At 40.7% G+C, this 22,871-nt stretch overlaps 1 protein-coding gene across 1 annotated transcript in view; it reads right to left on the bottom strand.

The window, feature by feature from the left end:
• Positions 1 to 22,871, bottom strand: part of LOC132404918 (probable E3 ubiquitin-protein ligase HERC1) — a 279,423-nt gene that overhangs the window by 57,060 nt on the left and 199,492 nt on the right. Inside the window, exons 54-61 of the mRNA XM_059989522.1 lie at positions 22,304 to 22,510; positions 15,616 to 15,746; positions 15,187 to 15,386; positions 11,266 to 11,371; positions 10,958 to 11,104; positions 9,000 to 9,101; positions 5,814 to 5,987; positions 641 to 925 (exon numbers count right to left, since the gene is read on the bottom strand). Coding sequence (XP_059845505.1) covers positions 641 to 925; positions 5,814 to 5,987; positions 9,000 to 9,101; positions 10,958 to 11,104; positions 11,266 to 11,371; positions 15,187 to 15,386; positions 15,616 to 15,746; positions 22,304 to 22,510 — 1,352 coding nt within the window. The remainder of the gene's footprint in view (positions 1 to 640; positions 926 to 5,813; positions 5,988 to 8,999; positions 9,102 to 10,957; positions 11,105 to 11,265; positions 11,372 to 15,186; positions 15,387 to 15,615; positions 15,747 to 22,303; positions 22,511 to 22,871) is intronic.

The following is a 22,871-nucleotide window of genomic DNA, read 5'->3' as shown; positions in this document are numbered from 1 at the left end:
CAGTCAGGGAACTTGAACTATTGAAAAGATCAAGAGCGCATGAAGTGTCATGGATGTCGATAGGAAGGGACTGAACGAGGGGGGAATAAAACAGAGTTGAGGTATGCTGATATAAGGCAGTGGGGCAGGAACAAGCAGAAACAATGGGTCTACCTGGATAGGTAGGTTTGTGGATTTTGGGTAGGAGGTGAAAATGGGAGGTGCAGGGTAACAGAACTATGAGGTTGGTGGCAGTGGATGGGAGATCCCCAGAATTAATAAAGTTGATGATGCTGTGGGAGATAATGACCTGGTGCTCCTTAGTGGGGTCCTTTTCAAGGAGTAAGAGGAGGCCAGTTGTCGCCTGGCCTCGGCAAGGTAGAGGTCAGTCTGCCAGAATACAACAGGACCCCCTTTATCTACAGATTTGATGGCGACATTAGGATTAAAAATTTACAACAGCAGGAACTCAATGTGGCTGTAAGAATAAGAACACAATCATAGTCAATTGCAACATTGTAGCTAAGCTGATAATATAGCAATTCATCCATAACTAAAGGCACTCACTAATCTATCATAATTATTACTTTTGGAGGGGTTAAAATAAATCAAGTATTTATTCATGGAGAATACATTTAAAAGTCAATTTTTAAAATCCTACCAATGCTTTGACGAATTCTGAATCTGAAACTTGGCTGAAGTGTGGAACACTAAAGGCTTCTGGGAAGGTGGTTCCTTTTGCCAGCGCTTCAGCACTCTTAATAGCAGCAGAGAAAGTTGACAGCCAAGCCCATTCATGTGAAACAGGTTCTTGAGTACTGATTTTATGGTGAGGCGGATCAGTCCTTCTGGAAAGGAAGTGGTCTAAACCAAGGCCAACTGCGAGGGAAGACAAACTTTGTAGAAAGATGCTGTGTACCAGTTGATCTCCACAGGTTACATGTGGCTGGAAGGAAAAAAATTCAAAACACCTGAATTTTATTTGTACTTTGATTAACTGTTATCAACAGCTGCCATGGTCTCCGATAATTTACTGAAAGATCTATTTACTTAGTAAAGCAAACTGCAGTCTTTATTTCCACCACTAAATCAGATAGGTCATCATGCAAACATTTCACACTGTTATAGTTTAATTATTTTGTTATTTCTGTATTTAAAAAAGCTATCTAATTGTCCAGTGAAAATTCCTAGGTTTTGACTTAAAATTAATCTACATTATTTCATCCCCATCAAATGCACTATAAAGATAACTTTTCGGTACTACTGCCAAAGTGACTTTCTTCCAGAGTTTGTTTTTCTCATGGGGTGTATAAATGAAAACCCACCCAATGTGCTGCCCACAATTTTCCATAAACTTTAGAAATATTTAAAAAAGATGAGTAATCAACTGTATTTCTTGGTGTTCAACCAATAGTTCAGACTTTCTAAAAGCAAGATACCCTTAGAAAAGGACCATTTTGTTGGCTACAAATTAATTCAGAATCCACACCAAGCCCATCACAACCTTAAGTGTCATTCTTGCTCATATAGCCAAGAAACTATTCTTATTTTTATTGATGAACATAATGGTAAGTACGTTTAATGGAACCTAGTTCACACATACATTATTCTAGAAAGGACTTCTTCTGGGCTCTTGCACCAGTCAGAATTTACTAATTATCTGCACTGAGCTGTGGAACCGGACGTCAAGTTATTAACTGCTCAAGTTAATTATTCTTGATTCTGAACTGGCCCCAGAGATAAATATGATAAATGTACCTGTGAAAAAAGAATGCTGAGAAATTAACCAGTATTAATATGTAGCTTTATGCAGTGCATAAGTAAAAAAGGTTCAGTATAACTTCCCTGCTTTCACATTCCAGGTCTTTATTGATAAAGTCAGAATTTATTTATTGAGATACCGTGCGAAATAGGCTCTTCTGGCCCTTCGAGCCACGCCGCCCAGCAGTCCCGATTTTAATTTGAGCCTAATCACGGGACAATTTACAATGACCCAATTACCCTACTAACCAGTACATCTTTGGGCTGTGGGAGGAAACCAGAGTATCTGGAGGAAACCCACACAGTCAGGGGGAGAACATACAAACTCCTTACAGGCAGTGGTGGGAAATGAACCCGAGTTGCCTATACTGTAAAGCATTGTGCTAAACACTACGTTACTGTGCTGTATACCTTAATTTGCTCTCAAACTGTTCTGCTAAACCTGCACAGGGCAGCATGACTCACAGCTCCTGACCAGGTTTCGCACAGAGCTTCATTTCAGTCTGACAGTATGGCTTATTGCTGAATGCTCCAGTATCCTCCCATATGCCAGGCCATTCCTTCGTGCAGACTCATGGCAAAAAGAACCAAAAGAGAGCTGATGTGCATATATAAAAGCAAATAAGATGTAGTATTACAGTGAAATAGAGCACAATTCCTTCTATAGTTCACAATACCACGGAGTTTGTGCCATCTGCAGATTTAGAAATTGTGCCTTATATTTCTCCAACCCTTTCCTCAAGTTTAGATGAAATAGAGCTGATGGTCCCAATATCAATCCCTAAAGAATGCAACTGCACTCCAATCCAATCTCAAAAGCAACCACAAAGCTCTCTTGTCCAGTACTTTCACCCATCTTGTATTCATGCTATTAAAGTTCCTTTAATGCCACATGCCTCAATTATGCTGATAAACATGCTATTTGGCACCTTATCATCCTTCTTGACCAGCAGACCACAATCAGTAAAAATAGGCGGCAACACCTCTGTCAACATTATTTTCAACATTGCTAACCCACAAGGCTGCGTCTTCAACTCCCTACTCGATTCCCTATACGCTCATAACTATGTGGCCAAATTCTACACTAACTCTGTTTACAAGTTTGTAGATTACACCACTCTAGTTGGTCCCAACTCAAATAATGATGAGTCGGAATAAAAGGAGGAGACAGGGAACCTAGTGACAATGTGTTGTGACAACCAACTTTCTCTCAATGTCATCAAAACTAAAGAGCCTTCAGGAAGGCATAGAGGCTCTTTCTTACATTAATAGTGTTGAGGTTGAGAACTTCAAGTTCCTTGGAGTGAAAATCACCAATAGTCTGTTCTACTACAACCATGTAGATGGCATGGATGAGAAAGCTCATTACCACCTCTCTACTTCCTTTGGAGGCTAAAGAAATTTGGCATGACCCTTTTGACCTCACCAATTTTTATCATTACACTACAGAAAACATCCTATCAGGATGCACCATACCTTGGTATGGCAACTGCTCTGCCTGTGACCCCAAGAAGCTGCAGAGGGTAGTGAACATAGTTTAGCAGATTACAGAGATCTGCTTCCCTTTGTGGACTCTGCCTGCACTTTTTGTTGCCTCGATAAAGCAGCCAACATAGTCACCCACCCCAGACATTCACTGTTCTTTCCCTTCCCATCAGGCAGATGATACAAAAGCCTGAAAGTATGTATTACCAGGCTCAAGGACGGCTTCTAACCCACTGCGGTAAGACTATTGCATTGTTTCCTACTACAATGAGACAGTCTCTTGACCTTAAAATCTATGTTGTAATGACTTTGCAACTTAATGTCTAACTGCACTGGACTTCCTCTGGAACTGTAGCACTTTAATCTGCATTCCATTATGTTTAACCCTGTACTACCTCAATGTACAGTTGTAATTAAATGATTTGTATGAATGGTATGCAAGACAAGATTTTCACTGTACCTCAGTACAAGTGGCAATAATAAATCAATTTACCATTAAATAAATTGTATCAAGGTTAAACACAACTTGTCCTTAACTGATTAGTGAAGGACTTTGCTAATCTATTTTCCTCCAGGCAACTATTAATTCTGTCTTGGATCAATGTTTCTAAACCCAGTGTCCAAGTTAAACTTTTGGTTCCAAGTTCCCAGAGCCAAATCCACCCTCATTCCCATATAACATAGCAGAGGAACAGGCTGCTTATCTACAATGTTGTGGTGAATTAAACTAGTAATTGAAAGCCTAAATGAAGCAGTCCCTTTTGGCCAATGTTCATATTCCCCCATAATGGCATCCACCTGTGTAAAAAAATCTTGCCTCCACATCTCCTTTGAACTTAATCCCTTTCATCTTATCTATGCCTCTCAAAATCTGATAAACTGCTATCATGTCTCCCCTCAGCCTCTGCTACTCCAGCGAAAACAACCCAAGTTTGTGCAACCTCTCCTTATAGCACAGGCTCTCTAATCCAGGTAACACCTCTGTAAAACTTCTGTACCTTCTCTAAAATTTCCCTATCCTTTCTATAATGGAGAATCAGAAATGAATGCAATTGAATTCCATAAATTGCTTCATCTTTTTAAGGCTTTCTAGCAGGGTCTTTAAGCTAAAACATGTGCCATTTCTCTTCACAGAGATGTGACTTGCCTATTGAGAATTTTCAGTGGTTTCTTTCCATTTTAGGATTGCAACCTTTGCACTTTTTTTATTTTCAGATAATTATACTAATACCCTTAATATACTCTAGTCCAATGCCTTTCAAAATTGCTTGCAGTATATGATAATTTCTTGCACAAAGATACTCTTGGCCGTTTGAATACCATCATTTATTAGAATTTCATCACAGAGAAAAACAGATTTTTTTTACTTCTATTCTCTCCACACTTTGATGTGGCTCATCTTTGCCAGCTTACTGAAATGTTTACTTTGCTTTGCAGATTTTTTTGGTTTACCACAAGGCTTCTTCCAGCAATTTGTGTGCTCAGCAAATGAAATGTGTTATCTGGGTTCACTTCATCCAGATCAATATTATATAATTACTGAGGTTAAAGTAATGCAAGGTATACCAATGGTTATAACCATTATTTGCTCTATGCAAATAGACCAATTCATAAACTATGCTAATCCTGAATTTTTAAAAATATTCAGTCACATATCATCCAATATAAATAACTCCATTCACCGGTCTCTCCTATCTACCTGACTAACAAACCTTCTTTGCTCTATTTCTAACTTAAGAACATAGCTTTGAACTTATTTCAATCATTCCACTATCAATATAAAAATCTTTTAACAAAAATTCAGCCTTCCTCAGAAAACTCCTTTACTACAATGTGATTAGCTGATCCTATTCATCTGCACATGATTAGATCTAAAAGAGCCCATTCTCAAATTGGTTCCTCTATACCAGAGGTTCTTAACCTGTGGTCTGTGGATAGATTCCAGAGTGTCTGTGAACTTGGAGGGGAAAAACATTACATCGCTATTTTCACTAACCTCTAACAAAAATTTTGCATTTCCTTCACTTATGAATGTATGTAACAAACCAGTAATATTAACAGTACCTGTAACTTTGTAACCAATAAAAACCACAAATATTTTATTTCATATATTTAAATACATTATTCTGAGAATGGGTCCATTGGCTTCACTAGGCAGCCCAAGGGGGACATGGCATAAAAAAGGTTAAGAACCCCTGCTCTATACTGATACAAAAAAAACTATCTTGATTGGATTTCATGATCCCATTGTACAAACCTGGAGAAAATATTTAGCGTGCTGGGGAAAAAATAATGTGAGTTATTGAGTGGATTAGCAAAAACTTCAGACACATTCATGATGGTCCTACTCTGAGAAGACCTGAAACGCCAGCTAGTTCTCTATCCACTGATGCTGTCTGACCCACTAAGTATTTTCAGAATTTCCTCCACTTCCGACCTAGAAGGAGTTGAAAACTAAACACAGAAGTCAGTCCAAGATTAAGGCAGAGAAATGGAACAAATAATTGCACAATGCAATCATATTTAATTCATAAGATGTTATCCAGCTTAATTTATATACCTATATACAAACCAAAATCGAATATTACCTTTTCATATGCATATTGGGCACGCAGGAGCAAAGGTAGTCTTTCAATAAAAACCTTCATACATGGAGCCTTATTCAGTCCTATAATCCCCTGTGCTCTAAGAGCCATTCGACACGATGGCAAGATGTGGTTCTGAGACATCCACTCTGGTGAACATCTGATTAGAAGGACATCCTATCAAGAAAGGACATACATTTAGAATTTGGACAATTTTCTCACACATGTGCTGAAACTGTGTCAAGACCACTATTACTTTCAAATTTATAGTTAAAAAAAATTTCTTCTGACATTCCTGTGTCCAAAGGCAAAGATCATTATTGCAATATTTTATTTGTCTTCTAAAGATAATCTACACCTTAAGTTGAAGAATTTCCGTAACACTGCCTTAAACAGCATTCTTTCACTAAAATTACTCTGGGGAATCATTGTTTTGGAATTGACCATCTCTCATTACTCTAGACCTAGCAAGTATGTTCTATAATCAATTTCTTGTCTTGCTTTAAAATCTTTTCTTTCATGATTCATTCAGTCTGATCAATTAAGACAATACCTATTTGGTCATCTTGTTCATACAGTCTTGATTCCTGAATTTCTTCACTGTGAGATTGCCACTTCAGTGTAAAACATGAAACTGACGGGCAGGATTTCGCTGTGGCAGATGTAACGAAAAGTGATGCAGCAGACTGTAATATTGTAACAGCAACTGTCAATCTTTCCTTTTGCTGTGAAAATGTGTGATATCTCACCGTACCTTGTAAGTGAGCAAGAGAGCCCGTGGCATGTCAAAACATTGGGTAAACAATAACTTCTGTTGACTGCAGATCATGGGCTCTTTTTGTGTGCTTTGCTGTTGGTTGGAGGGTGGTGGGTGCTGAAACTTTTTGCTGAAATGGGTGGGGGAAGATAGAATGTTGATACGTTGACGCTACTTGTGTAGGGAAGGGGGCTTTGGGGTTCTAACGTTTTTCTGTTGTTCATTCCTATGGGGTTCTTCTGTTTCTCATGGATGTCTGCGAAGGCAAGTATTTCAGGTTGTATGCTGTAAACATGCTCTGATAATTAACAGAAGTTTCTGAGATACTCAGACCACCCCTTCTGGCACCAACAATTATTCCATGGTCAAAGTCACTTAACAACAACTGAACCTCCTCACCATGTCTGCATATTTTTTATGCATTGAGATACTGCCACAAGCTTGACTGATTATCCATCTACATTATTAGGCACACATATAAAGTCCAGTTTTCTTGAGATAATACCCAAAAATTATCGTCAAGTCGTCATTTTTATTGTCATTTTGACCATAACTGCTGGTACAGTACATAGTAAAAATGAGATGTTTTTCAGGACTATGATGTTACATGACAGTACAAAAACTAGACTGAAATACGTAAAAAAAACAGAGAAAGCTACACTGGACTACAGACCTACACAGGACTGTGTAAAATGCACAAAAACAGTGCAGGCATTACAATAAATAATAAACAGGACAATAGGGCAAGGTGTCAGTCCAAGCTCTAGGTATTGAGGAGTCTGACAGTTTTGGGGAAGTAAGTGTTATATAGTCTGGTTGTGAGAGCCCGAATGCTTCGGAGCCTTTTCCCAGACGGCAGGAGGGAGAAGAGATTGTATGAGGGGTGCATGAGGTCCTTCACAATGCTGTTTACTTTACGGATGCAGCGTGTAGCGTAAATGTCTGTGATGGTGGGAAGAGAGACCCTGAACATCTTCTCAGCTGACCTCACTATCCGCTGCAGGGTTTTGTGATCTGAGATGGTGCAATTTCCGAACCAGGCAGTGATGCAACTGCTCAGGGTGTTCTCAATACAACCCCTGTAGAATGTGATGAGAATGGGGGGTAGGAGATGGACTTTCCTCAGCTTTCGCAGAAAGTAGAGATGCTGCTGGGCTTTCTTTGCTATGGAGCTGGTGTTGAGGGACCAGGTGAGATTCTCTGCCAGCAAGAAATTTGGTGCTCTTAATGATTTCTACCAAGGAGCCGTTGATGTTCAGCAGGGAGTGGTTGCTCTGTGCCCTCCTGAAGTCAACAACCATCTCTTTTGTTTTGTTCACATACAGAGATGGGTTGCTGGCTCTGCACCAGTCCGTTAGCCGCTGCACCTCCTCTCTGTAAGCTGACTCGTCGTTCTTGCTGATGAGACCCACCACGGTTGTGTCATCAGTGAACTTGATGATGTGGTTCGAGCAGCACAGTTGTGGGTCAGCAGAGTGAACAGCAGTGAACTGAGCACACAGCCCTAGGGGGGCCCCGTGTTCAGTGTGATGGTGTTGGAGATGTTGCTCCAGATCCGGACTTACTGAGGTCTCCCAGTCAGGAAGTCTAGATTGCAATTGCAGAGGGAGGTGTTCAGGCCCAGTAGGCTCAGCTTTCCAATCAGTTTCTGAGGGATGATTGTGTTGAATGCTGAACTGAAGTCCATGAACAGTATTCGAACGTATGTGTCTTTTTTGTCCAGGTGGGTTAGGGCCAGGTGGAGGGTGGTGGCAATGGCGTCATCTGTTGAGCGGTTGGGACTGTACGCAAACTGCAGGGGGTCCAGTGAGGGGGACAGCAGGGTCTTGATATGCCTCATGACGAGCCTCTCGAAACACTTCATGATGATGGATGTAAGTGCAACAGGACGGTAGTCATTTAGGAAGGACACTGAAGACTTCTTCGGCACAGGGACGATGGTGGCAGCCTTAAAGCAAGTTGGAACAGCGGTGTTGGTCAGGCAGATGTTGAAGATGTCAGTGAGAACATCTGCTAGCTGGTCTGCACATCCTCTGAGCACTCTACCAGGGATGTTGTCTGGTCCAGCAGCCTTCCGTGGGTTGACCCTGCACAGGGTTTTGCTCACGTCGGCCATGGAGAGACACAGCACATGGTCATTTGTAGGAGGGATGGACTTCTTTGCCGCCACGTCATTTTCCACCTCAAACTGGGTGTAGAAGTTATTCAGCGCATCTGGGAGGGAGGCATCAATCAACATTCTCTTAACACATCTTGCTGTTTGTGGGATCTGTGTGGAAATTGGGTGTGACAGTGACTGCACTTTAAAATTACATAAATCCTTGGCTTTGAGTGGTAGAATTCTGTTGTAGTATTCACAAATATAAAGCTTCACATTGTAATACTGAACTTGCTTCTTTAGTGATCAACTTAAATAATTATAACCAACTGACCTTCGCTCTGCTGGAGCAAACTGCTACTCCAATGTCTGGAATCCAGGCTATTCCGACTATTGACCCTAGACCAGTTACTACAGTCTGCAGAACTGAACCATCCTGAGAGGAAAGAAAGAAAAAACAGATACATTTGTTCTTAATTAACAAGTGCTTGATTTAATATTTACATATAACATTTATTTTGAAATGTAACTTCCAAAAGCTCCAAAAGAAAAATAATATCAAGGTAGATCTGGAGATACAAGAGACTGCAGATGCTGGAGATGTGAAACAACACACAAACCAGCTGGAAGAATTCAGCAGGTCAGTCAGCATCTATAGAGGAATATGGACAAACAGCATTTTGGGTCTACACCTTCCATCTGAACTCTAGATGAATTGTCTTGACCAGAAATATCATCTGCTCATTTCCCTTCATTGATGCTGCCTGACCCAATGAGCTCCTCTAGCTCTTTTGTGTGTGGCTCAAGGCAGATTTGCAATTTTGCTTATATGGAACAGTATTTTTGAAACACAAATTAATTTCAATAAAAACAATTTCAAAGGAAATAGTGGATCTTGCAATCAGATTTGCTTTCACAAATGCAGTCACTTACAAACCACCCCGGAGGCCAGTTCTAGGATCTTGGTCATCGCATAATGTGGGTTGCTTGTGCAGAAGTGAACATCCTTGTCAACTTAAAGACCAACCAGTGCTGGTAACTGTTTAGTGCTGGTAGCCTGATGCAGGAAGATTTTCTTTACTTATCCATTGAGGTGGCACTCACTCAGGCCCCGTCTCTTCACCAGCAACCATGATCCCCACTTTCACCACACTTCCAGCTATCATCTAACATGACTATTACAATGAACCAATCATAGCAAGGGCCTTGCACGTGAAATTTTAATTCTGTCCTCCCTTTCCACAGACCTATTTGGTGTTTCCAACAATTTGTTCCATTTCTGAAAAAACTAATCTCTCTTATTGTTTTGGAAAGATATATTAAGGATACTTAAGAGACTCTCATGTACACACATGAAAGAAGAATGGAGGCGTACGGGGTATGGTGCATGGGCCAAAAGACCCATACTGTGCTGTACTGTTTTATGTCCTATTTCCCACCCATTTACCTCCTGACTCATGTTCACTAATGATTGTCTGAACCAACATTAACACCATCACTGTCACATTCCATGTCTGCCAATGACACTAGCTGGCTCCTAAGGGTCAAATCCCCACTGGAATCCCAGTCCTGATGAAGGGGTTCAGCCTGATATATTAACTGATATTGCCCAAACTGCTGAGTTCCTCCATCATTTTCTATGTTTTACTATGGATTTCTCACATCTGTAGAATCTTCTGTGTTTATGATGTTTATGCAGCAAAGCCAACTCTTTTCTATACCCTCCCTCCCTCATATATGTCCTATGGACACTAAGAAAAAACTTCTGTGGGCTTCAGGACGATTCTGTAGCAAGTGAGGTGTCTGGCCCTGTGTATTGTTGAATTTTGTAGTTGAACTGGCCATATTCCACTTCAACATGCTTTAACAATCTTAACTTGGTTTAATTTCCTCTTCTGACAGAACACAAAGGAAGAAATCTGGTTTGTTATTTACAAAAACTATTAAAATATTGGTCAAACAAACTTGCATTCTGTGGGCAAGAGTTCCCTGCTAGCCTGAAATTGAACAAAAAATTGATTTATCTTCTGTTTTATATGGAGTCAAAATGAGATGGTCAAAGGAACTACAGCCCAAAAAACCATTGATTTAGCATAAACTTTCAAAAGATTGTCAGGTACTGAAAAAAGGTGGGCTTGAAACATTTATAAGTTTATAAAAACAACAAGTTTAAATATTAACAAAATCTTTACAATATTAACAAGATCTTTACTTCTCACTTGTCCTAAGTTTTGTACACCCTTCATCTTTTAGTAAGTAAATTTCAAAATTAAACTGCAGCAAAATCCTTACCTGCATAGACCAAATATTTATCAACCCTCCAATTCCTCCAGACAAAAGTGCTAATCCACTGGGACTGAAGGACACCGCTACCACTGCAGTTATGTGAGCATTGAGACGAAATATACACTTGGCTCTACCTCTGAACTGAAATCTGTCCTACAATAAATAAAAAGTTAGGTTAAAAAGGTTCCTACAGTACAGAATATTACTTTGATTTAAACTTCTATTCAATATTCAATCTTTATCTTTGCAGATTAAGATAAATTCCTGCCCAAAAGATCCATCCCACAGATCATAATGTAACTTTCTTCCCTCACCTCAATTTGCTTTCCTTGTACATCAGAAGGCAAGAAGTTTGGCAACGAAACTGCAGTGCCACCTTGTGGTAGTGTCCAAACATAAACTAAGCCATTCTGACAACCCCTGGTGTGAAAATCAAAACAGAATCATTTTCATCAGCTGAAAAAAAAACCAAACCTTAAAACGTATATATTAAAAATAAAATTACAGCTCAGGTTGTTAACCATTGTGGTTAATATAAAATGCTTTGCCATAGTGGGAGGCAAGGGAGGCGATTGCTGAGCCTCTGGCGATGGTCGCTGCATCATCAATGGAGACCAGAGAGGTTCTGGAGGATTGGAGGGTTGCAGATGTTGTTCCTTTATTCAAGAAAGGGAGTAGAGATAGCCCAGGAAATTATAGATCAGTGAGTCCTACCTCAGTGGTTGGTAAGTTGATAGAGAAGATCCTGAGAGGCAGGATTTATGAACATTTGGAGAGGTATAATATGATTGGGAATAGTCAGCACAGCTTTGTCAGGGGCAGGTCGTGCTTTACCAGCCTGATTGAATTTTTTGAGGATGTGACCAAACACACTGATGAAGGAAGAGCAGTAGATGTAGTTTATATGAATTTCAGCAAGGCATTTGATAAGATACCCCATGTAAGGCTTATTGAGAAAGTAAGGAGGTACGGGATCCACATTGCTTTGTGGATCCAGAACTGGCTTGCCCACAGAAGGCAACGAGTGGCTGTAGACAGGTCATATTCTGCATGGAGGTCAGTCACCAGTGGAGTGCCTCACAGATCTGTTCCGAGACCCTTACTCTTCATGATTTTTATAAATGACCTGGATGAGGAAGTGGAGGGGTGGGTCAGTAAGTTTGCTGATGACACAAAGGTTGGGGGGCATTGTGGATAGTGTGGAGGGCTGTCAGAGGTTACAGAGGGACATTGATAGGATGCAAAATATGGGCTGAGAAGTGGCAGATGGAGTCAACCCAGATAAGTGTGAGGTGGTTCATTTTGGTAGGTCAAATATGATGGCAGAATACAGTATTAATGGTAAGACTCTTGGCAGTGTGGAGGATCAGAGGGATCTGGGGTCGTAGTCCATAGGATGCTCAAAGGAGCTCTGCAGGTTAAGGAGGCGTACGGTGTATTGGCCTTCATCAAATCGTGGAATTGAATTTTAGGAGCCAAGAGGTAATGTTGCAGCTATATAGGGCCCCGGTCAGACCCCACTTGGAGTACTGTGCTCAGTTCTGGTCACCTACTACAGGAAGGATGTGGAAACCATAGAAAGGGTGCAGAGGAGATTTACAAGGATGTTGCCTGGATTGGGGAGCATACCTTATGAGAATAGGTTGAATGAACTCGGCCTTTTCTCCTTGGAGCGATGGAGGATGAGGGGTGAGCTGATAGAGGTGTATAAGATGATGAGAGGCATTGATCACGTGGATAGTCAGAGGCTTTTTCCCAGGGCTGAAATAGTTGCCACAAGAGGACACAGGTTTAAGGTGCTGGGGAGTGGGTACAGAGGAGATGTCAGGGGTAAGTTTTTTACTCAGAGAGTGCTGAGTGTGTGGAATGGGCTGCTGGCAAAGGTGGTGGAGGCGGATACGATAGTGTTTTTTTTAAAGAGACTTTTGGATAGGTACCTGGAGCTTAGAAATATAGAGGGCTATAGGTAAGCCTAGTCATTTCTGAGGTAGGGACATGTTCGGCACAACTTTGTGGGCCCAAGGGCCTGTATTGTGCTGTAGGTTTTCTATGTTTCTATAAATGGAGAGAGGTCATTCAGGATGCCCTAACTCTGTCAAAGAAACTTTTAAAAATGAACCTTAAGTGTTTTTCTCTTTCTACAGATACCACCTGACTTGCTGAGCGTTTAGCATTTTTTGTTTTCATTTCAAGTTTCCAGCGGCTGAAGTTTTTTTTTAATTTTCAGAGATCCAATTTGACTTAGGCTAGCTCTAAAGATGGCATGTTTAAGAAATGCTTTGTGGAATGTGATAAATCAATATGTGTGCCTGCTAGGTCCAAAATACTTGGTTGAGCACTGATCAGTCAGTCTCTTTTTTATAGTTAAAAGGTGGAACTATGATTGGAAATTGTTCATTATTGTCACATGTATCAAGATACAGTGAACAGCTTTGGTTTGCAATTCATCCAGGGAGATAATTTCTTACTTAAGTACATTGAGGCAATACACAAAAAAGAATGCAGAATATTATGTACAATTACAGAGAAAGTAGAGTGCAGGTAGACAAATAAAGTACAAGGGTCACAAGCAGACAGATTGGAAGATCGAGAATTCATTTTTCATCTACGAGAGGTCCAGTCGTGAGGCTGGTAACATATCAGTGGGATGGAAGCTGTCCTTGAGTCAGATGGTTTGTTCTCTCCACCTTTTGTATATTCTGTTTGATGGGAGAAGGGAGAAGAAAGAATGATTGGAGATGAAGGGGTCTTTTGATGTAGCTTAGCAACATCTTATCCAAATGCATCACAGCTTGATAGGGCAACTGCTCTGTCCAAGACCATAAAACTGCAGAGATTTGAAAGCAGTCCATCGTAGAAACTAACCTCAGCTCCATTCATGAAGTGCAGACTGATGTCAATCATATTAATACATTTGCAGTTTTATATATATATACACTTACGAACAAGCTGGATGAACTCATTTTCAGGCCCAGACCCTTCGTCAGGACTGACGTTGACTGCTCCTTTCAATGGATGCTGCCCGACCTGCTGAGTTCATCCAGCTTGTTTGTACATGTTGATTTGACCACAGCATCTGCAGTGTACTTTGCGTTTATATATATACTGTAGGCCAAATGAACATGGATGGTATTTTCCTTCCCTGAAGGATATTAGTGGATCAGATGGGTTTTATCAACAGCAGTTTCTTTGTTATATTTGCTGTCACCAACAATTTAAGTTCTAGATTTATTCAGTTACTTTAATTTAAAGTCTCCAACTGCCTTTGGTAGGATTTAAATTTATGTCACAGATGAATGGTACAGAATGCTAGTGTAGTAACTGCCTATTTAGTACCGCTGTTGTCAACACCAATACTCTATTCCAACCGTATAAGCCTTGCTTTCTTTAAACATGTACTGGCATTTAATGATTAATATACTAAATAACTCCTTTTGTTATCCAATAACACCTCTCTACTCTCTATTAAGGAAGTTACGCTGAATTTGATCAAAAGTGGAAGATCTTTTGATCATCCAGCGATAGTGGTGGAGGCGGAAATGATAGGGTCTTTTAAGAGACTCCTGGATGGCTGCATGGAGCTTAGAAAAATAGAGGGCTATGGGTAAAGCCTAGATAGTTTTAAGGTAGGGACATGTTCCGCACAGCTTTGTGGGCCAAAGAGCCTGCATTGTGCTGTATGTTTTTTTAATGTTTCTATCTTGTACTGAACCAGTGTTGAAAGTCTGTATTCTGTAGTTTCATCCACTTGGTAAGCTTCTATTACTTATCATCTTCCCGTTCACATTTACACAACTTATTTAACCTTGCTGTTATTTGTAAACTCAGATATATGTCTAGATCTTGTAACTTACGACTGAAATATATTTAATTAAGTTTTGATCCCCGAAAACAACAAATACCAATGTACTTATTCCAAAATTGAGAGTACATGATAGATTTGGCTGCCCTGGAGTTTATTGTTTAAAAGAACAACACGTTTCAGTTTTAAGGTACGGTTTTCTTTCCATTAGGACAATATCAGACATATGGCATAGAAATGAACACTTCTGCCTAGTGTCTGCTGAGCCACCTATAGGTGTAATCATTTCAGTTATGGTAGCAAATTCCAAAGATTCATCATTTTTGGGGAAAAGAGTTTTCTTTGAATTCCCCATTATAGTTCTTGTGAAATTATGTTTTTTGAAATACAGGAACGGTACATTAAACGCATTTTAGTTTCCTTTGATACATACACTGCAAGCATTAGTCTTGGATCCACTCCTTTCCCTGGAAGTGGACACCATGCTGAAGTATTGACCAACGCTGAGTGAAAAAGAGTTTGAACTGCTACCCAGGAATTTCCTATTCTTCCCCATACTTTCACCATCTCTTCCCTGGAAACTGCAAGCAGTAGATGACCAGTTGGATCCCATTTCAAGCTTGTTACACTCTCCTTCATCAGAAATAAGAAAAAGGCAAGATAAAATAAGTTGCATAACACAAATTTAGCATTATACAGCAAACTAGATCATTGATCTTAACTGTTATTTTGGCTTCAAAATCTCTATGCGGTGCCTGACATGCTGATTCTTCCAACATGTTTTGTTATTAATTTTGGTCTGTTGCTGTTTCGGAAAAAAACAATTCTAGAATTGAAATAGGTAGAGGAAACTATGATTTACCTGAAATGAATCTAATATCACTGATTCTTCCACATTTTCGAACTCTCTTGTTCCAAGTAAAATTTTCCCATCAGAGTACCCGACTGCAATTGGTTTACCTTCACTGTACCAGGCAATGCACTGAACAGCAACTGAACAACAAAAAAAATATTGATTCTGGGTTATGACACTAAAAGTACAATGCACTTATGCATCATCAATTGGTTTGGGTGGGGAATGCAAATATTTGGAATTACAGTATGTCATACATGTTGCACATCATAATAAACTGATAAGCAACAGGCCATGTAATACATTATACCAAAATACTGGTTTGATTTGTGACACTGAAAACATCTCTTGGAGTCTAAATATGTGGCTAAATGTGGAAAGCCAGAATTTTCAAATAGATTATTGTGATTCAGGGTGTGCTGTGTTGTAACCTTTCGCAGTAATCATTAAATATCAGTGCTCTGTTGAGAATTTAAAGTAACGAAAAACATTTGACTTAATAGTAGAAATTATGAGGCTTTAGTGGCCTGATTAGAAAATAGCCAAAGTCAAAGTAAAATTTATTATCAGAGTACATACATGTCACCACATACAACCCTGAGGTTATTTTTCCTGCGGGCATACATAACAAATCTATAGGAAAGAACTGTAAAGAGGATCAATGAATAATAAACTGTGCAAATGCAAATATAAATAAATAGCAATTAATTAACAAGATAAAGAGTCCTTAAAGTCAGAACATAGGCTGTGGGAACACCAGAAATAGAATGAGTTTAGTTATCCTCTTTTGTTTAAAAGCCTGATGGTTGAGGGATAGCAACTGTTCTTGAACCTGGTAGCTTGAGTCCTGAAGCACTTGTACCTTCTACCTGATGGTAGTAGTGAGATATCTGGGTGGTGAGGATCTTTGATGCTGGATTCTGCTTCTCTACAGCAATGTGTCACGTAGATGTGCTCAATGGTTGGGAGGGCTTTGTCTATGATGTACTGGGCTGAATCCACTGCCACTTGTAAGATTTTCCACTCAAAGCATTGTTGTTCTCAGACTAGACCATAACGCAGCTAGTCAATACATATTCCACCACACATCTATTGAAGTTTGTCATGGATTTTGATGACATGCTGAATCTCCGCAGACTCCTGAGGAAGTCGAGACGTTGTTGTGCTTTCTTTGCAATTACATTTACGGGATAGGTCCAAGACAGGTCCTCTGAGATAGTGACACCCAGGAATTTAAAGTTACTGACCCTCTCCACCTCTGTTCGTCCGATGAGTACCGGCTTTGGACCTCTGGTTTTCCTCTCCTGAGGTCTACATTCAGTTCCTTGGTCTTGTGACATTGAGTGAGAAGTTCTTGCTGTGACACCAATCAGTTTTCAATCTCCCTCCTGTATGCTGACTCATCACCACCTTTGATGTGTCATCAGCGAACTTGTATATGGTGATGGAGCTCTACTTAGCCACACGGTCAAAGGTGTAAAGTGAGTAGTGCAGCAAGCTAAGCATACAACCCTGTCATGCTCCTGTGCTGATACAAATTGTGGAGGAAATGTTTTTGCCATTCTGAATTGACTGGGGTCTGCAAGTAAGGAAATTCAGGAACCAATCGTACAAAGGGGTAGTGAAGCCCAGGTCTTGGAATTTACTGATTAGTTTTGAGGGGATGATGGTATTAAATACTGAGCTGTAATTGATAAACAGCATCCTGATGAATGCATCTTTGCTGTCCAGATGCTCCAGGGTTGTGTGAAGAGCCAATGAGTTGGCATCTGCTGAGACCTATTGCTTTGGAGGGCAAATTTCAGCAGATCTCAGACAGGAGCTGGTAAGTTTCAATATCTGCCTCTCAAAACACTTCATCACCACTAGTTCTCAACAGGAAATTTAACACTGCCTTGGGCATTCTCCCTTGCTAAACAATATACAGTAGTTTGTTAAAGGTTTATGATATTTTACACTCTATTTTACATATACTGCTAATTGCTATTTCATGCTTGCTAAAATGTCTCTACATAAAAGTACATTTTATTTGTGAATTTTTCAAAGCAGTTTGCAGATCAGATTGTTTGATGACATCACTATTGATGAATGCCATAAAGCTACTAAAGCTGAGAGGTAGCCAGCATTGGAAGAGCTGAAATGTCACGTCAGTGATCACCAAAATTTATTGGAAAGAATTTCCTTAAGGCCATTGTCAAACACTGTCATGTGGTGCCAGGCCATTAAAATGTAAACCCAGGGCATTAGAATTATAGAGTCATAGGCAAAGAGCAATACAGTACAGAAACAGGCCATTTGACCCATCTAGTGCAGGTCAAACCATTATTCCACCTGATTCTGTCAACCCACACCCCGACCAAAGTCCTCCATATCCCTCCCATCCATGTACTTACCCAAAAATGTCTTAATTTTGATTTTAAACCCATTCCTGCAAATTCCTCTGGCAACTCATTCCACACTGACACCAGCCTCTGCATGAGGAAGATCCCCCTCAGGTTCCACTTAAGTATTTCACCTTTCACCCTTAACCTATGACTTCTAGTTCTAGTTTCACTCCACCCTATCTATACCCTTCATAATTTTGTATATCTCTATCAAATCAAATCTACCTTCATTCGCCTATGCTCCAGAGAATAACCTCTTCAACCTTTCCCTATAACTCAGATCCTCAAGCCCAGAATGTCTTAATATACTAGTCTCTTCACCCTATTTTGGAATGCCAATCAATGCATAGCTGAAAGGTTGGCCCTGGCTGTGGGACTCCACAAATCTATGCCTATTGGCAATTGACAGTCCTTCTGTTAGAAACAGTTCCTTTCACTTGCTCTACAACAGTCTTTCATAAGTTTCAACACAACTATCAAATCTCCAATGCTTTAACGAGAACATCATTTATTTCTCCACTAAACAGAAGTATTTCAGTCCTGGTATCATTGCTCAAAATCTCTTCATCATCTTTCATAAAGTGTAGTGGCCTGAAATAAATAGTACTTCAGTTCAGACCCGAACTATTGAGTATGATGTTTTAGTACACCTTTCTTGTATTGGTACTTACGATTAGCAGAAATTTGTTCCAATTCATGCCCTGTCACAAAATATCTTGGGTCACACACGTGCACTTACATCAACTTAATCTCTGAGCCCTTCACCACGTTTACAATCACACGATTCCATTCATAGCAACACACACAAAATTTATCCACAATGCCTACAAAGCACTTCTCTGCTCCCTATTTGGGAAGACTGACTATTCCTCCATCTCGCTCCTGCCCGACTACAGGCAGAAACTACTGCTGGTCCAACCGATCAGACTCAATGTTACAAGTCGGCTTTGGTAGCATCACCTGGGAGGTATTTGGAGCTGAGAACATCTCCGAATACATGGAGGTGGTCACAAGCTTCATTTGGAAGTGCAGTGAAGACAATGGTCCCCAAAAATCAGTCCGGGTCTACCCAACCCAGAAGACCTTGGATAAATAGTTAAGTGGGTGCTGTTCTCAGCACAAGGGATAAAGCCTTCGTCTCCGGAGACCAACATAAGCTCAAGAGATGCCACTATGATTTATGTAGAGCCATCAATGTGATAAAATGGTGACACAACTGGATATGGCAAAGACTGTACACTACTGTGGACTTCTAGAGGAAATGAGGCAGCGCAGCCAACATTACCACATCGCTCCCAGACGAGCTATACATTTTTGTTTAGCTCGATTCAAGGTTGATAGGAATGAACATATGAGGAGCATCACCGATGAGACCTGCGCCTTGGTAATATCCAAGACTGAGGTATATAGAACGTACCAATTTGTCAACAGCCGCAAGGCAGTGGGGCCAGATGGCATCCCAGCGTGCTTCCTTAAAGTGTGTGCTGAACAGCTGGCTGGTGCGTTTATGGACGCTTTTAATCTCTCCCTCTCCTAGTGTGCAGTGCCCTCTTGTTTCAAACTGTATATCATTGTGCCTGTACTTAAGAAAACCAAGGCAGCATATCTGAACGATTGCTGCCCCCAAAGCACTTACCTCATTTATAAGCAAATGTTTTGAGAGGTTGTTTTAAGACTACATATGCAGCATGCTACCACCCCCCTAACAATTTGCCTACTAATGGAACTGGTCTACTGATGATGCCATAACCACAGCACTACACACCGTCCTCACTCACCTGGAGAACAGGAATGCATACGTTAGAATTCTATTCCTGGACTATAGATCAGCATTCAACACCATAATTCCCAGCAAATTTGACAGGAGGCTCAGAGACCTTGGCCTGCACCCCACCTTGAGCAGTGAGATCCTAGACTTCCTATTGGATCGCCGACAGGTGACAAGGATGGGCTCCCTCACCTTCGCCCCTCTGACTCTCAACACAGGTGCCTCCCAGGGTGTGTGCTGTGTCCCCTTCTCTACTCCCTTTACACCCAAGACTGTACTGTCACACATAGCTCCAATCTGCTGATCAAATTGACAGATGGCATGACTGTGATCGGCCTTATTTCTGGTGATAATGAGACAGCCTGCAGATGAGAGGCTGACCCCCTGACACAGTGGTGCCAGGATTACAACTTCTCCCTCAATGTCCAAAAAGACAAAAGAGTTGATTGTGCATTCCAGGAAGAACAGAGACAGTTGAGAATGTGAGTAGTTTCAAGTTCCTTGGTATACACATCACTGATCTCACCTGGACTGTACACACTGCCTTTGTGGCAAAAAAAAAAGGAGTACAACAGTGACTCTTCCATGTCAGGTGACTAAAGAAGTATCATATGGGCCCTCAAATCCTCAAGACCTTCTACAGAGGCACCATTGAGAGCATACTGACTGGTTGTAACACCGCTGGTATGGGAACTGCACCAACCTTGACTGCTGGGCATTGCAGAGAGTGGTGTGGACATCCCAGTGCATCTGTGGATGTGAACCCTCTATTGAGGACATTTATAGCAGCAGGTGCAGAAACAAAGCCTAGAAGATCATCAGGGACACCGGTCACCTCAGCCATACATTGTTTCAGCTGCTTTCGTCTGGTAAGAGGCCAGAGTGGAGAACAGAAGAAGGGAGTGGGGTGGAGGGAATTTTATTTTAAAAACTAGTCGAAATTGATATTCATGCCATCAGGTCGAAGGCTACTCAGATGGAATATATGGTGTTGCTCCAACATCCTGAGGGTGGCCTCATTGTGGCACAAGAGGAGGCCATGAATTGACATGTCAGAATGGGAATTTGAATTAAAATGTTTAGCCACTGGGAAGTTTTGCTTTTGGCAGATGGAGTGGAGGTGTTCAACAAAGCGTTCCCCCAATTTATGGTAGGTCTCACTAATGTAGAGGAGGCCACATTGGGACCAGTGGCACAACAGGTGACCCAAACAGATTCGCAGTTGAAGTGTAGCCTCACCAGGATTAACTGTTTAGGGCCCTGAATGGAGGGGAGGGAGGCCGTGAACAGACAGGTATAGCACTTTAGCTACTTGTAGGGATAAATGCCATGAGGGAGGTTAGTGGGGAATGACGAATGAACAAGGGAATCACAGAGGGAGCAAACCCTGTGGATAGTGATGGGGAGGAGGGAGGCAGGTAAAGATGCGTTTGATTGTAGGATCCCTTTGGAGCTGGTTGAGGTTGCGGATGATGATTTGTTGGATGTGGAGGCTCATGGGGCAGAAGTTAAGGACAAGAGGAACTCAATCACTGTTAAGGCAGCAGGAAGATGGGGCGAGTGAGGATGTTCAGGAAATAGAGGAGATGCGGGTGAGGGCAGCAGCAATGGTGGAGGAAGGGAAACCCACATTCATAGTCCATTTCATATCTTCCCAGCAACTGTATAATTTCAGATTTGTCTGAATTTAACACTATGGACCACATTTCTGGTTATTTTCCTGTTTATGTCTTATTTGGGTCTGTCACTATTGCCTTCACTGGCTACTATTATAAGAGATTTGTCATCTGGGAATTTTGAAAAAATACCTCTCTAAATCCAAGGCAAAGAAAAAGATTCCAACACTTCTCTCTGGTGATCACTGCTGCTTGGTTCCTTTCAGTCACACCAGCAAATGTCCAATTTGCTTTCTGTCCTTAGTTAGCTACCTATTCCCTCAACTGCAGGCTTTTAATCAAAGACACTAACATTAACAATCTTACAATCTGTGACTTATTAAAATTCCTTCTAAAAGACCCTACATGCATCAAACATAGTACCGTCATCAACTGAAATCCACCAAGTTGATCAAGCACAATTTCCTTTTGACAAACCAAAGCCAACTTTCCTTTATTACCTTATAATTTTCCAAATTCTGATTAGTTTTAATATTGTCATAAGTTTGATTATAGTCTCAAAGATGTTAGGATGACTCTTCCAATTACCATGCTGATAGAACGTTCTAAAATAAGAATCACACATCTGCAACATCTAGACTTTTGATATCATCCTGATCTCTATGGACAAATACCAACATGGGACCAAATCCACTGCAATGTCCATTCTCAGTAATCTGGGATGCATCCATTTTAGATGGGAAGAAGCTTCTGTCTTACTGAGAACTACCAACATCTTTAAAAACTCTATATTATGAAGATCCAAAATTAATGCACCCCAAAATTATACCACAAACTATTTGATTATAATTGTAAACAGATTTATCGCACATGCTACAGTGCCACATCGTTTTATCAATTGAATTACATTGCTGTCATTTAAAACATACCATCTTTTCTCTGACAATGTACTAGGTTAATCGTGTCAGAAACGGTATTCTCTGCAGCTTCGATGCAGCCAATTGATCCATCCAGTCGTCCTACCAATAACACTTCAGCTTGTTTGTTAATGTCTTCATTCAAGAATGGTGTTTGGACATCTGCCCATGTCAAAGCAGTTACCCAGGAAGGTTGAACTTTCATATGGATGTCATTCCCTTTGAAAGATATACAAAAAAAGTCAATTTCTGGAATGAAGTGACAGAGGTATATAGGAAGAAAGTGAAAAAAAAGGCAGATACAGAATGTATAAATACATGAATACTTGGAAGTATGGAGGAGCAGAGGGATCTGGGGGTACATGTCCACAGATCCCTGAAAGTTGCCTCACAGGTAGAAAGCTTATGGAGTGTTAGCTTTCATAAGTTGAGGGATAGAGTTTAAGAGTCGCGGGGTAATGATGCAGCTCTATAAAACTCTGGTTAGGCCACACTTGGAGTACTGTGTCCAGTTCTGGTCACCTCACTATAGGAAGGATGTGGAAGCACTGGACAGAGGAGATTTACCAGGATGCTGCCT

The sequence above is a fragment of the Hypanus sabinus genome, chromosome 14, assembly GCF_030144855.1.
Source record: "Hypanus sabinus isolate sHypSab1 chromosome 14, sHypSab1.hap1, whole genome shotgun sequence".
Taxonomy (NCBI): domain Eukaryota; kingdom Metazoa; phylum Chordata; class Chondrichthyes; order Myliobatiformes; family Dasyatidae; genus Hypanus; species Hypanus sabinus.
This window is presented reverse-complemented; position numbering and strand designations above follow the sequence as displayed.